At 44.0% G+C, this 16,072-nt stretch overlaps 1 protein-coding gene across 2 annotated transcripts; it reads left to right on the top strand.

The window, feature by feature from the left end:
• The first annotated feature begins 12,917 nt into the window (after positions 1 to 12,917).
• LOC120679772 lies at positions 12,918 to 14,891 on the top strand. 2 transcript variants are annotated; one of them, XR_005677319.1, is made up of 4 exons: positions 12,918 to 13,432; positions 14,251 to 14,333; positions 14,471 to 14,495; positions 14,656 to 14,891. XR_005677319.1 is itself a non-coding variant. In XM_039961428.1 (4 exons), exons 1-3 carry the CDS (start codon positions 13,154 to 13,156, stop codon positions 14,486 to 14,488), a joined length of 420 nt encoding a protein of 139 aa, XP_039817362.1. In that variant the 5' UTR covers positions 12,918 to 13,153; the 3' UTR covers positions 14,489 to 14,495; positions 14,656 to 14,891. The 2 variants fall into 2 exon arrangements, 1 of the variants encoding a protein (XP_039817362.1); XM_039961428.1 differs by having other exon boundaries at positions 14,211 to 14,333.
• Positions 14,892 to 16,072: the final 1,181 nt, after the last annotated feature.

The following is a 16,072-nucleotide window of genomic DNA, read 5'->3' as shown; positions in this document are numbered from 1 at the left end:
TCCCTGACAACTTTCGCTACGGGGCATTGAAAAAATAGATGATCCACTGATTCATTTTGTAAACAGAAGTAGAATTTAGGATCCCCAGCCCACTTCCTACGGATCATATTGTCCTTGGTCAAAATTGCATTTTGTTCTACAAGCCAAAGAAAGATTTTGATCTTGTGTGGGATTCTCGACTTCCAAATATGCTTGAAGTTATTACCAGAATCATTTTTGGTCAGCTGCTCATAAACTGAGCTTGTGAATTTTCCACAATTTGACCATTTCCAACTAATCATATCTGGCAGATTCTCAAAAGGAAAGGCATACACTTCATTCACAAGTTTAATCCACTGATCAAAAAGTTAGGCAACCATCTCCTAAAGGTCAGCTGCCCTTGTACAGATAAAAAGGTGCCTACAGATATGTCCTTCTCATTGCAGAGTTCAAATAGAGTTGGATAGCTTATGCACAGTGGTTTGTCACTAAGCCAAGCTTCCTTCCAGAACTGGACAAAAAGACCATTCTTCACCTTAACTTGTCTGCCTTTCAGATACAAACACTTCACCTTAAGCAAGTCACGCCACACAGGAGAGTCACCCAGTTTAAATGAGACAGAACTTATAGTATCATTTCTTAAGTATTTTGCTTTAATAATGTCCTGCCAAACACCATCCTCCTTGTCCAGTTTCCACCACCATTTGCAAAGAAGACTTTTCTTCATCTTGCTTATATCTTTTATACCAAGCCCACCTTTCTTCTTACTTTTACAAATAACTTCCCATTTTACTAAGTGATATTTTCTTTTTTTGCCCCCCTCCCTGCCAAATAAAGTTTTTTTCTTTGTTTATCCAGTTCATTAATCACTGTTTTTGGGAGCAGATAAAGTGACATATGGTATATGAACGTGCTGAATATAGAAGAGTTAATCAGCACAACTCTACCAGCAATAGACATGGTGTTCCCTTTCCAGGTAGCCAACTTTTTCCTATTTTTTTCTACCAGAGGAGCCCAGTCTTTGATAAAGATCCTACCTGGGTTGACTGGTAGTCTGGTACCCCTAGGTATCTGATAGGGAAAGCACCAACTTGGCAGTTAAAATAGATTTGCAAACTCTAGAGTCTTCTCATCATCACCATTGACCAAGATAACTTCGCTCTTGGTAAAATTTATCTTGAGCCCAGACATTAACTCATAAAGGTAGAGTAAAAGTTTCAGGTTTCTAGCTATATCCAAATCCTCTTTGAGACAAATAATCGTATCATCGGCGTATTGGAGAACAGCCACTCCCTTTGGGATTAAGTTGTCAGCTAGCCCAATGATCATATCATCTCTCTGGGCTTGCCAAATCATTCTTGCCAAGCAATCACTTACAAAATTAAAAAGGATGGGAGATAAGGGATCGCCCTGGTGCACCCCTTTATGACTGACAAAGTATGGCCCAATTTTATCATTCAGTTTCACACTTACTGTTCCACCAGTGACCACCACCTTGATCCAATTACACCACTTTTCTGAAAAACCTCTTATCTTAAGACAATGAAAAAGGAAGTTCCAGTTGACTTTATCGTAAGTTTTTTCAAAGTCCAATTTGAGAACTACACCAACATCACTTTTTCTCTTGGTCTCATGTAACACCTCATGCAGGGCTAGCACCCCAGTCATGATGTTTCTTTTCTTCATAAAAGCAATATGTGATTTCAAATTCAGCTTATCCACCAAAGGATCCAATCTTAACATAAGAGTTTTAGTTATCCACTTATATAGACAATTGAGAAGACAAATCGGTCTGAATTGCTGAATTCTATCAGCTCCCACTTTCTTTGGAAGTAAAGTAATGATCCTATAATTTAGTCTCTTAACCTCCAATCTACCCTGATGAAAGTCCTCAAACAAATTGACAATATCTTCTTTGACAATGTTCCAACACACTTAATAAAACTCAATTGGGATACTATCAGGGCCAGCAGCTTTATTTCGCTCCATCTGGTCTAACGCTTCCTTAATTTCACTTTCAGAAAAAGGTTTGGTCAGCTCAACATTCTCCTCTAAGCACTTTTTCCCCATCTTCCCACAGACTTTCATCAATAGGGATCAAATTACCAGGGGCAGGACCAAAAAGTTCTTTGTAAAATTTAGTACCATGTTTTAAAAGGTTCTCATCTCCTTCAATGGTGTCACCCCCATCAATTAGAGAGATAATGGTGTTTTTCCTCGTTCTCCTATTTGCAATTATGTAAAAATACTCAGTGTTATTGTCCCCTTTACACAACCAAGTCTCGTGACATCTTTTAAACCAATGCAACTCTTCATCCTCCAACAACTTCATGACCTCACATTGCAAGGCCACTTTCCTCAAAACATTCTCAGAGTTAATCAACTCATCCTCCTCTAGTATTTCTAGAGCTAAAAGTTCTTCTTGCATCTCCCTTTTTTTTCTTGCTGCACCTTGCTGGTTAAACCCCCAGCCTTTAAAATATTGTTTGAACAATTTCAACTTCTTTTGTCTTTTATCAAAAGCAGTAACAGCAAAACAAGGTGCAATCCAGATTTTCTAGACCAAAGGGGTAAAGTCAGGATGCCTCGACCAGGAGAGCTCAAACTTAAAGGTGAGATTATTCAGGGGTTGAGTTGTATTGTCAGTTAGGATTAAAGGATTGTGATCAGAGACCTCTCTAGGTAGCTTGTACATCATAATCCTAGGGAAAATGTCCTCCCAGCTCTTACTCATCAAACACCTATCCAGTCTCTCCAAAGTAGGATTGGACTGATTATTGGACCACGTGAACCTGCCACCATTCATGTGGATTTCCAACAGGTCCAGGGAGTTTATGATGGAATTAAACAACTGAGCGTGTCTATGAACACCACCTCCTTTATTTTTTTCAGAAGCACACCTGATGATGTTAAAATCTCCACCAATTAGGTATGGTTCAGACATATTGTTGCAAAAGGATGCAAATTCAGCAAGAAATTCATTTTTGTTCTCTTCTTGCACAGCCCCATAAACATTAATGAAGTTCCACTTGATTTTATTTGTTTTGTCCCATAAATTTAGCTACAGCATGTACTTCCCATCCTTGAAAGAACCCACATCATAAAGATTGATATCAATTCCACACAGCAAACCACCAGACCTTCCCCTTGAGGGAACCCATTTCCAAAGGTAATTTTGATGAGGGTCAAAGCGCCTCAAAAGACTGTCTTCAACATCAGCTTGCATGGTTTCCTGCAAGCCAATAAAATGAAATCTATGTTCCAGAATAAGAGTTCTAAGGAAGGAAGAGACCTTTTTTCTTGATGCCTCTACAATTCCAAATGAGTCCTTTCATGATTTAACTTTCTTTTATTCTTGGAGGGTTTAGAAGGACCAGGGATTCCTTGGTTTTTCTCCTTCATCTGACCACCCTGATAAGGATTTTCCTTGCCTTTCCCCTTCTGTTTTCTAGGGACAGAAATGCTTAACCTTTTAACATATTTCCTTTTTCTCTTTGGGATAACAAGAATGAAGTCATCAAAGTCAGATTCTTCTTCTTGAATAAAGCAGATAAGGTTGTTCTCAGAAATATCATCTTCTACATCATTCACATTCTGTGTTTGGGCCTGATCCTGCTGCAAATTAACCTTAGCTTTTTCATTTAAAGCAGTTCTAGCAGCTTCTAGGTCTCTAAGCATGTTAATAGTATCAAAGGCATTGGGATTTACATGAGCACCCATTTTATTTACTCTAATAACAATCACCTTGTCATCAAGAACAGAAAAAGAATTGGAAGAAGTTTGGGGGTTACCTTCAATATTCCTCTTCTTGGTCATCATGTTTACCTTATCCTCGATGGTCAAAAGAATGTGCTCTTTTAGCCTCTCACTTCTTCTCTGCACAACTCTATTCTGCTTCATCATATCAGTGGGGTTCACCAGTTTCATCAAATTATCACAAGCATTTTGGGAGTTATCACCAACCGAGGGAGACTGAATTTCAGTTGCCTTCATAACATTGTCACAAGCACTCAGATGTGGCCCCGCACTGTCCAAAGAAGATTGAATTTCAGTATTTTTCATAGTGTTGAATTCCTTCGGACCCACACTCTCATCAAAGATGTGCTGGTGAATCAAGCTCACAGAGGCATCATGCACATTCCAAACCCTGTCTACCCTATGTTTGGGTGAATCAGCACTAGTCTCCAAGATTTTGTTCACTTTCCCTTCGAAGCCTTCACTGTTCTCGCTAGAGTCTTCTTCAGCATTATCCTGCCCTGGCATATAAGTGGCTGCAGGTATGATTTCTTCCTCCTCACCAATTTCAGCACCCTCAGCTCTAGATTTCCTTGCCAGCTTTGAACCTTTGGCCTCTTCAGCTATGTAAGAAGAAAATTTGTTGGGTGCAGATTTACAGAGCATGGGATGTTCCTGATCAGCAATAAGAGCAATTTTGTGCTGCCACCCAGCCCCATTCCCTGTGAATTGTTGCAAACTTGGGCCTGCCTCATTTGTATTACCACTAGCAAAATTGTGTGGACCATCTGTTCTCATCTTCTTTGGAGTTGGTTGAGGAGCATTATCATCCACAGAGATTGGGATCTTCTTGCCACTGGGCATAGGCCCTTCAGGTACTTCTCTGTTGAAGAAAAAGTCTTAAATGAACATGCCTAAAGTGCCTTCAGTAGAATCTGGAACCAACTCCACATTCCTGCACGCGATCTTAACTCGGACATATTCTTGTTTGAATCTTGTCTTCTCATCAATTGCTACTGTTTTCCCAACTAGTCCGCCGACTCTTGCAATGGTCCTCACATTCCTTTGATCAATGGGAATTCCACTCACCCTGAACCATGCTTGTTGCAATTCTCCTCTTGCCCCCACAGCCGAACTCCAAGGCTCAACTAGTAGTAAAGCTGCAAGACTCTTGCTCCCTAGGTTAAAATTACGGGTAGTCCTGAACCATCTTAGCATTAGGGAACCTCATAGAAAACTTGTTTTCTCATATCTGTCTAGTATTCCACTTCCACAGATCAGCACTCACTATTTTCTTGAACTCCATCTCTATCTGTTTGGCAGTTAACTGGCTAGAAATCACAATGATGATTGCAGTGCTAGCTTTCTCTTTTGAGGCTTTTGCATCAATATGTTCATCGATGAAGAAGAAACTCTAATCAGGAACTTGTACAGCACACAATTCTGGGCCAAGATTCCAAAGTTGTTCCCTTTTGCAGTCATAGGTATTGTGATTAGTGTAGCCATACAACTCACAAGCTTGTCTCCTCCTGCATTCCTTAGTGATATGATTTTTCATACCACAAACAGCACACCCCAATCTAGTGTCAGATCTAGACGCCTCCTTGGAGCCTCTATCCATTCTAATTCTAATCTCTTCATCTTCAGCAGCCTTGCCTTTCCCCTTTCCTGAATCATCATATCTGTGTTGAGGTCCCCTATTCCCATAAACATCCCCTTGCCTAGCATCTCTCTGATTCCGCCTAGGATCCTCTCCCAACTCATCCCCCTAGTTACCAGGTGTCAGACCCGGGGCGACGGGACTGCTTATAGGCATAGAATGTTCTAGAGTAAGGGATAGCTCATAGATGTACCTTACCTCTCTTGTAACTACTTGAATAGGCGTAGAACTAGCTGCAGTATAAAGAAAACTACCCGATTGTGTTGTAGTAGGATTCCAACTGTACTCGGCTAGGACTTTCCATGTAACCCTGTCCCCCCGAATATATGAGGGCAGGCAAAGACCCCCTCGAAGAATATCAACATCTAAGGCAATACAAACCACCACACAGGATGTAGGGTATTACGCAACTCGCGGCCCGAACCTGTCTAAATCTTTGTGTTCCTTGCACCATTGAGATCCAGAGCCGTCGATCCCTACCTACAAACCTTACTGCTAAGGGTATCCCTGAGCAGGCTTGGCGGTAAACACCGACAGCTGGCGCGCCAGGTAGGGGATTCGGCGAGTTCATCAGCAAATTCGATGGCCGGATCAAGCGACGCCAACAACATGCCTGAGGGCACAACCCTTGTTTTCGGTTCCTGGGCGTGTACGACTGACGGATTGGGCGGCTTCTCTAGCCACCTTGTCACGCCTAACGCGCCTAAACTGAAAACCCCCACCCGACTCGCCGACATCCGCGAGTCTGCGGATCTCGACGAAAGAAGAGTTCTACCTGAACTCGACTCGGACGGCCCAGAAAATGTGTCAACTCCAACTCGAACTCTTGGTTCAGTCGAGTTCGACACAAACTCTGATTTTGAAAAACCCCACTTTTCCAAAAACCCTTGGAAAATACTTGACTCATCTCAAGACGATCAAATACCCCAAGATCAAAAACTCAGAACTACTCGATGGGGTAGACCGAGTTTCACGATCAATAGAGGGCTGCATCAAACTCACAGAAACTGCTCTTGGCTCATCTACATCACGGTAGAACCCAAAAGTATGGAACCCATCACAGAAAAGGTAGGGTAATATACTCTCAGGGATCGATCGAGTGGAATCCAAGCTCTCCGACTGCATTAAGATAGCAGAAAGCACCCTGCAAAACAAGGAGCAGAAATTGGGAGGAGGAATCTGTGGGGGATCTGGTGAGACAAACCCCTGGCTTGTTCAGATGGGACCGTCTATCTCCAGGATACCTCAGAGCCCTTCACTGAAACCTGCTCACATTCGAATTCCTGAACCAATCATGTCCTTGTTCGATTAAGACTTTGATCAATTCATGAACAGTCTCGGAAACCTCGAACCATTCGATGATCTCGAAGACTAGTCTGACAACATCGACTTGTTCATGGACGCTATGGCCAATCCACCCGATCATGTTGACACTCTTTGGGAACTGGCCAAACTTAAAAAGGGAAAAGCCAAAGCTCCAGAACAATCCAGTGAGTCAATTTTTGACAAACCCTGGATCAAGGAACATGAAGGGCTGACTCCCATCCAATCATGGCTACACTGGATGAACGAGAACGCCCTCCGTGTAGAGATGGGTATCCCGCTTCTCGCTCACCCAAAGCACACATACTCTAAAATCGGTGGCCTAACTGACTCCGATTCCGAGTACTCTTCCAACTCGGAGAACGAACTAGATAACCTAATATAGTACAGTAAGCAAGTCGAGTTCAACTCGGCTAAGAACTCCAAGTCCGATCAGGACTCCCGCCCTAACTTGGTCATATATGCAACGCCGCAAGGACGGACAGTGCACCTAAGGAAGACATGAGATCCCAAAGCATCTGGCTCGCAGCCAACAGATCTGCCCTTCCAGTAGAGCACCCCTCTAGACCCATCCTCAAGTAAACAAGATCAAGAGATTCAAGATCTTTGCCATGAGATCCTCATGGTCCGCATCTCTGAAGTCCAGGAACCTGAGGGTGATCCCACGGAGTGTCTTAATCTCAATGACTACAACTCTGATGATTTCGATGAGTACCTTTCCGACAACATGGAAACTACTCCTCCCACAATCACAGAAGTCCAAGCTACCATCAAGCAAGATCCGCCTGCACCTTCTCCAGCAGTGACAGTCACTGTGCAACTGGAAGAGCAGCATCCAGCAGAAGATCTCTACGAGCGTCATCGCCTGCTTAACCAGAAGAGGGCATTTATGCGCTAGCGCCTCGCCAACAGCCAGCAGGAACAGCAGGGTGACAACTGACTACTCCAACTGCGACCTCCGTAACATGATCAATGTTGGTCGCGACGCGCGCAATGTCATCATCTCAAGGAGGAAGGAACGTGAGGAAGTTGAGGCTTACAGCCCTTCTTCCAACTACCGCATCCCTCCAAAGGCTCCCGCATCCTTCAAGAAGTACAAGCCGGTAAACACCCGTCCTTAGGGTAAACCGCGCACCCCACATCATGGAGAAACATCTCTCGGCGGAGCCAGGGTCAACAAGACTCTACAACACAAGTGCTTCATCCACCCGAAGAGCTCTCACACGATCTTCGAGTGTGACTCACTCCGCAAGGCCCTTGGGGCACCTCTCCTAAAGGAGACATTACCAAAAATCTAGTCGAAGCACTCTCTCGACTAGTTTTATCTTCAAATAAGTTTTATTCAGTCATATAAACCATTGCTCACATCTAAATGGGCATGGGGTAGCCCTTAAGAGTCATAGTATGTCATTTTACAATTGCTGTAATCTCGACAAATCCAAAATAAAAGTTGATTTCCTTCGCAAATCGACTACTTGGCTCTCGCTCGCAAGGCAAAGTACCCCATCTCAAGCACTACCCCAAAAAGCTGCATCAGAGCAGCTATCGAGTAGTTTTCATGGTTTACCATCGAGTATCTCTTCGACATTTACGTCTTGGGCAACCCGACGGGGTTCGTACCTAATAGTTCTGTCTTAAGAATTACTCCAGTCCGTGTTTAGGACACCTTACTCGCCCCGCTCAAGTAAGTTTTGGATATCCCTTCGACATTTACGTCTTGGGCAACCCGACGGGGTTCGTACCTAACAGTTCTGTCTTAAGGATTACTCCACTCCGTGTTTGGGACACCTTACTCGCCTCGCTCGAGTAAGTTTTGGATATCTTTTCGACATTTACGTCTTGGGCAACCCGGCGGGGTTCGTACCTAACAGTTCTGTCTTAAGGATTACTCCAGTCCTTGGTTAAAGGGCACCCTACTCGCTGGCTCGAGTAGGTTTTGGATACTCTTTCGTCATTTTCGTCTTGCAACCCGATGGGGTTCGTACCTAACAGACTTTCCCGAAGAGCCACTCCAGTCCTCGAGTAGGACACCTTACTTGTCCTGCTCGAGTAAGTTTGAGATATTTCTAAAATATTTACGTCTTGGTTAACTCGACGGAGTTCAATCCTAATAGTCCTATTTTAGAAATCAATCCAGTCCAGATATAGGACACACTACTCGATAAGATTGAGTAGTCCGGGATATTTTCATAATAAGTTGTATACTATTTGGGTGACCAAGTAAGGTCCATCCTAACTGGTCAACTATGAAAATCCCTCAAGGAGTACGAACACATTCTTGGTATTCTAAAATAGGTTGACATGAGTTTCCTGCTTGCTCAGACTACCATGGGAGCGTCGACTACGGAATCTTTTTGCCTCGAGTACTTGTCGGGTTCTACTCGCTTGCTCGAGATACAAAAAGAGTTATGTTCTCCCTTAGTATTCTGAGTAGTTGTCGAGAGCCTCCTGTTCTCCTATCTATCAAGAAACATTATAAACTCCTAACTCTCCAAAAGAGTTCTCCCCCGGACCGGACAAACAAAGTCCATATGAGCTTTGCTTAAACAAAGTATTTCCTCCAGAAAAGGAAACCTGCATTAAGCTACGGCTTTTGACACACTTCTAGTTCTTTTCCCACTTGGTTAATCCTGCGGGATTCAATCCTAACCGGTCAGCACTAGAGTTCTGATTCAGAACCATACAAACTCGTTCCTATTCGAGAATACTTTGCCCCCTGAGGCACCTACGGATACAATTCTCTGTATCTACTATTATAACTGAGTGGGTGCGATGTTGCCTACACTCAGGACCCTCGAGTACAACTACTCGACACATCAAAGGATTCCACAATCCTAACACAGAACAAGTACTTAAACATTACACAAATATATAATATTTGTTCAACAGTACTTCCAGCACGCTTGCCACCTCAATTACATTCAAAGATCAAGAGGACTCAGGCTTGCTCAGGGATTCCACGATCTGGTTGGCCACCACAACAGTTTCTTCCAAATACCGACTGAATTGTTCTTCAATACAATTAGCCTTGGCGCCCTTCCCAAGTGCGTCCAGACAAGTGGTTGGCCAATAAGATTTCACCAACCTAAGTACATGACCCACGTACTTATGGGTGGTTGTGGAGACATACCTTTCAAATGCCTCAGGTACTTTATGAAGTTTCCCCGCCAGCGAGAGTGGTTCGCCTTCGCGGTAAACACCGAGACCTGCATCCTTCCTCTTCTCAGCAGCCTGATCCCAGGCTCTGCTTGAGTCCCCCGGTGTTGATTCCAGCACCGCTCCTGAAACCCTCACCCCCCCTATTCTTCGTCGCTGCGATGTCACAGCGTGTAAAGGTGCCCGGATCAACGCCCAACACACCCTCCCGCACTTTGCACGGGGGAGGTGATCGATGCGACACGGTTCGCGGAATTTTCCCAAACCCTGACTTGTGGGGATCCACTGTTAGATGGGCGGGATCACCATGAATCCCACCACCGCCTCCGCACGGCTTCCTCCCAATTCCTGACTTGTGAGGGTCCCCTGTAAGCGAGGAACCGCCATGCATGGATTCCCTCCTTGTCGCGGGTTGGAGCTCCACTCGGGTCCTGATCATCTCTCTGTGATAATCCCTCCCCCCCTTGTTTTCTATTCCAGATGAATCAGTGTAGCCTTCAGCGCCATAGAGATCCCATCCAGCCTCTCGAAGGGGAATCGCGGCTTAGAGCATGATCTACGGAACGATCGAGTGGAGGTATCGATGGGGAAGGCGATCGTATCGCGGAGCGCTCGCCCGGCCGGAGGTGGACGACGTGCCATCCCCCAACTGGTGGGTGCTCATCCACTACTAGAAAACAGGACCATCGGTCCAGACTAAAAGTACCACCTGTAATTGCACCCGGTACTAATGCGAGCATCAGTACCGGGTGCAACGGCAGCGGGCACTTTTGATTTAAACCAAGTGTCCAGGGAAGCCTTTGGCACCAGGTTGTGGCACAACCCGGTGCCAATGATTAAGAATTGGCACCGGTTTGTACCATAACCCGAGACTAATAAAAGAGACACTTTTTAGTTCCGGGTGATAGCACGCACCGGTACTAAATGTTAAGATTTAGCACCGGTGGAAAAAACCACCCGGTACCAATGTCCTATTGCGTCTGGATATTAAGATTTAGTACCGGTGGAAAAAACCACCCGGTACCAATGTTGTCTCGCGTCTGGATATTTCTAAGTCCTCGCTGTCCCTCTCGTCTCTCTATCCCTATCATTTCTCTAGCTCTCCTCTCTTTCTACTAATCCTCTCGAGTCGCCGTGCCGTAACCACCGCAGATGAGCTCCAGGAACCGCTCTACCCTGCCGCGGCGCCGTTGCTCCGGACGCCGCGGAGGCTGCGCCGGCGGCCGCTGAAGGCCTCGCGGGAGAAGTAGGCGGGGGAGGTGTCGGTGCGGAGGCTCGCGGCCGAGGTGTGGCGGCTGCGCTCGCCCGAGGCGGTGCCCGGGGCCGCGGCCGGATCCGCCGAGAGGAGGGTCCGCGTTGGTGTCGAGGTATGTGTGCGCGCACGATGCGCTTCTCTGCATCTGGTTTCCAGTTTGGTTCGTCCCGTCGTGGTTTCCAGTTTGGTTCGTCCCGTCGTGCTGTTGGCGATTTGGGATGGAGCAAACCGGAGGTGCCGAGCTCGTGCTCTGTGAGCTCATGCTGTTTTTCTCTCCAAGGCTCCAACGTCTCTCTCTGGAGGCGCGGATCCGGTGCCTGCTGGCCGCTGGCCACGCTCGCGCGTCTCTGGTCGCCATGGCAGGCGTTGGCGGCCGCTGGTGTCCGTCGTCTGCAAGGCCCCCCTGCTCCAAGAAGAAGAGAGGAGAGGACGCCCCGGGAGCAGAGCCCCCTTGCACAGCAGCAAGAACAGAGGAGGAAGCCAGCAAGGAGAAGCAAGGAAGAAGAAAGAGGAGAAGTGGAGCAGCTCGCTCGCAATCGATTGTATTGAATGTATTGAATGTATGTGAGATTGAAATTTTTCTTTCTTTTTGAATTTTTTTGAAATAGAGATGCATGTGGAATTGTATTGAATGTATCATTCTTGTAATCTATTCTTTGAATGATTTGTGAGATTTATGGAATTTGTATCAGTTGATTTAATATTTTGTGGTTGATTCTTGGAATAATTATTGGCACTGGAACGGGAGAGGATACAGGGAACGGGAGAGATGCTAGCGAACGGCATGGCAGTGCTTTGGCACCGGTTGGAATTCCAATCGGTACCAAAGGTGGCTTTAGGTACCGGGTGATTTACCCGGTGTCAAAATCAGATCCTATTGGTCTCACTTTGGGGGCACCGGTTGGAAAACCGGTACCTAAGCTTGTTTCCAACCGGTGCTAATAGCTTTTTTTCTAGTAGTGATCCATCCCACCATCTCATTTAGCATGTTTAATAGGCACACATTTTAAATCCTTTGCTTTGAACGAACATGTAGACAAGTGCTCTGTATTGAAAATTTCTGCCAATATATTCTTGAGCAAAATCGGAACCATGCATGCGCATCCTTATTCATATATATAATCAGGAGCAATATAATCTGCCAATATAATCAGGAGCAAGAACCACGCGATTGAAAACAGGTCGGTACCTGCACTCCTGGGGTCAGCGGCCGAGGTAGACAATAAACATACTAGAAAACGAGTCAAAGGACCAAAAGTACTGGCTATTGTTGACATAACATCGATCCCATGGAGGACAATTTGTACCGGGTGGTGGGATGAGCCGGTTCCAATGCTGCAGCATAAGCACTGGGTAGAGCGACAAACTAGTACCAAATGCACACAGCAGCATAGAAACCGGTTGGTGGCACCAACCGGTGTTTATTGTGCAGGCAACGACATCAGATCATACCACGACCTGGGTGCCGACAAGAGCATGGGCCTAATGCACCGGTTGATGCTTTGACCCGGTGCTATTGAATAAAAGTTAGCACCGGGTCATAGGCACCAACCAGTGCCTTTGGCGTGCGTCTATAAATATCCCCAGCCCTCTTCCCTCCAAAGCTGCTGTGAACTCACTATTTATGGCAACCGAGTGAGGGGAGGGGAGAGGAATTTTCGCAATTTTTTTATTTAAGAGCTTATTATTTTTTTATATTTTAGCAAATTAATTTTTTAAATGTAGTTAGAGCAACTCTAGCAACCCGCTATTCCAACCTCTACTTACAAAATAAAAACAAAATAAAAACAAAATAGAAACTATAGGTAGGCCCCTGAATTCACCCTCCCAGCCCCTTCTCCCGCGGGTGGCTGGCGAGGCCTCTACTCCGCTTCCCCGACCGCTTCTCCTCCCCTCCCGTCGTTCCGCGCGACGGCGCCGCCTCTTCTCCCTCGCAGGCGACAGCCCTGCGCTCGCCCTCCCCCTCCGCTCGCCCTCCTGTTCCTTCCGCAGCTCCCATCCGCCGCCCACTTCTCCCTCGTCGAAACCCTAGGCCTTCGCGCCGGATGCCGCCGACCCGATCTCGCTATGCCGGCGACCCGGCCTCTCCGCGCCGCCCAACGATGAGGAAGAGGCCCGACCCACCAGCGCCACAGGATTCCGTGGGATTCCGGGTCTCCCACGCTGCATCGCCGCCCATCGGCATGGATGACCCGGCCTCGACTTCACTGCTCCGCCTCGACTTCGTTGCTGGCGAGTACCTGTCCGCCGGGCCGACGCCAAGAAGGCAGGGCGCCATCGACAGCACCGCAAGAGGCCCGACGGCGACGGCCACATCTTGCAGGGTAAGCCTTTTTTTTCTTTGCAAGGAAATGCAGATTTCTTGACACTAGTAGCTGTAGATTGCACTTATTCTGTACAACTGGTTGGCATGGAAATGTACAAGATGAACCTGTTATCTTTCCTATCATAGTTTGTTCATTGTTCGTTTCAAAAAAAAATTGTTTGTTCATTGTTTTGTTCTTTCCATGGATAATACCATATGATCCAAATCGGTGTGCCTTGATTAGAGGTTCACAATGTAGAATGTAAGATAGTTCATTGTTTTGGTTTCTTAAAACTGATCAAGTAGAGGTCCAAATCTTGGCCTTGATTATATTGCTGAGTGGCCATCTTGGGATGATAGTTGCAATATTTTGGTCTAAACTTTTATTGTTGGAATAGTCTTTCTGAAAATCTGAATTCACCATGTCTGTCCCTGAATATTATTTGCAATCTGAATGTCATTGTTCATCAGTTTAAACTTTTGATCAAGCATCTCCAAAACCTTATGGTTCAGTTGCAATAAACAAGTCTGCATGCTAGATTATTTTCCTAACAGGTTGAATCCTGTAGTCCATACTAGGTAGACCACTGCAGATCGACTAAAAGCAATTAAAATGTAACTGAATCAGCATGTTTCCTGCAAACAGGACTTTTGCTAAGAGTGTCAAGCACATGACCTTTTTAAATTAATGAAAACCTGTACTCCTTGTAACTATCTACACAAAGGGAAATATTTTTTGTTCCATTCATGTAAACATTTTATTCAGTGCACAGTTTTTGACCTTTTATTCAGTGCAGCCCATTGAAACATATTTCATATCTGGCTTGCTGCCTTCAGTGCTGGGTTTGATGGTGGGTTTAGCGCTTCTAATGGTGGAACCGGAGGTGATGCCGATGGTGCAGCCATTTAATTTATGTTTGGTGAGTTGTTTACTCTCTTCTGTTTGCTCATTTATGTTCAAGTGGCTTGTCAAGAACAGTTCTCTTCTAAATTTTTTTCTTCTCTCTTTCGTTCTCAACTTGGGTCTCTTAACATAATTTCTTTACTGAATTTGCAGGAAGCTTCATGGCACTAGCTGAAAGGTAAAGTTTTCTTTCTTCTCTCTTTACTAGTGTGCTTATGAGCCTGAAGCTGTGCTCTGAATTTTTTACTGTAAATTTACTAGTGTGATCACATATTTAGAGCTAGAATTTTTTTTACTCAGTGCAGCCAATTGTGACATGTTTCGTATGTGGCTTGCAGCTTGCGGTGGCTACTGGAGGCGGATCATGGACCAATATCACATCTGATGACAACTTGAAATAGATTTTTGGCTCCAAGATCAAATTATTCTATAGTTATTATTTGCTATGATATTTATATAACTATGGTCTTGTACTATACCAGGATCAAATTCGTGCTTGACAAGTTGTTGACTTGCATTCACAAGTTTATGGAATATGCAGTAGTATTGGATCAAGATGAGAGTTGTTTATCTATCTTGCATTGCCGGTTGTCAGGTGCAATATGTCTGAATATTGCCTTGCTTGTTGTCTCCGTTATTTTTTTGTTTGATTTTTTTGAATATGAATTTGGATTATTGTGTCTGAAATATGAGTTTGAACAGAGATCATCACTATGCTTTAGAAATATTTGCATTCGAACTACAGAGATGTGATACAAAGGATATACATAGAGAGAAACTTGAAATAGGAAAGAAAAAGAAATAGGGGCTGAGAAGTAGGGACCTTGCTGGAGTTGGCTGCAATAAAGAGAGCCCTAGAAAGTAGGAAAAGTCCCTACTCAGAAAGTAGGGACTCTAAAGTAGGGGTTATTGGTGGAGTTGCTCTTAGCACTAGATTTAGTTTATATATGTGATAATTGTTTTTAGATGTAGTTAGCACCTGATTTAGTTTATAGTTGTTATATTAATTATTATACATGTGATAATTTTTTTAGATATAGTTAGCACCTAATTTAGTTGATATTGTTATATAAATTATTAGGCATAAGATAACTATTTATTTAGATGTAGTTAGCAACTTGGTTAGTTTGCTATTGTTTTATACATGTGCTATTTTTTTAGATGTAGTTAGCAAGAGATTTAATTTATTATTATACTATAATTAAATCCGCGATTATAAGAAGTTAGTGATTTATTAAAGTTGAAAATACGATGTGTCCTCGATTTGATTATAAGAAGGAATTGGCGATGTCTCCATTCTTTCTCTCTCTCATTCTCGAGAGAGAAATACATGGATACATATATAGAGAGACACATAGAGAAACACATAGAGAGAGTGATAATGTGGACATCGCCGATTTCTTTTTATAACAAAGTTCAAGGATACGGGAGTAATTGTGAATATGTAATTGTGCATTCAATTATTTATTTAGATATAGTTAGCAATTGATTTAGTTTATTATTATTATATTAATTGTTGTACATATGATAATTATTTATTTAGATGTGGTTATCAATTGAGTTTAGTTTATAATTGTTATATTAATTGTTATGCATGTGATAGTTATTTATTTAGATAATTTGATATATTTCAAAGATGTAATTTCAATATAGCCAGTGAGTAAGAATTTAAAAAGTTTTTGTACATTTATTTGATATGTGTAGTGAAATTAGTTTTATTTTTGAAAATAGTGCAGTTTAGTTCTCCACCAGACA

The sequence above is a fragment of the Panicum virgatum genome, chromosome 6N, assembly GCF_016808335.1.
Source record: "Panicum virgatum strain AP13 chromosome 6N, P.virgatum_v5, whole genome shotgun sequence".
NCBI lineage: Eukaryota > Viridiplantae > Streptophyta > Magnoliopsida > Poales > Poaceae > Panicum > Panicum virgatum.
Note: the sequence above shows the minus strand (reverse complement) of the source record. Positions and strands in the feature narration are given on the sequence as shown.

Excerpts from the sequence above, each read along its gene's own strand:
- LOC120679772 (XM_039961428.1), top strand. The coding sequence starts at position 13,154 with ATGCCGCCGACCCGATCTCGCTATGCCGGCGACCCGGCCTCTCCGCGC. Across the intron at positions 13,433-14,210 it reads CGACGGCCACATCTTGCAGG|CCCATTGAAACATATTTCAT; the intron begins GTAAGCCTTTTT and ends TATTCAGTGCAG.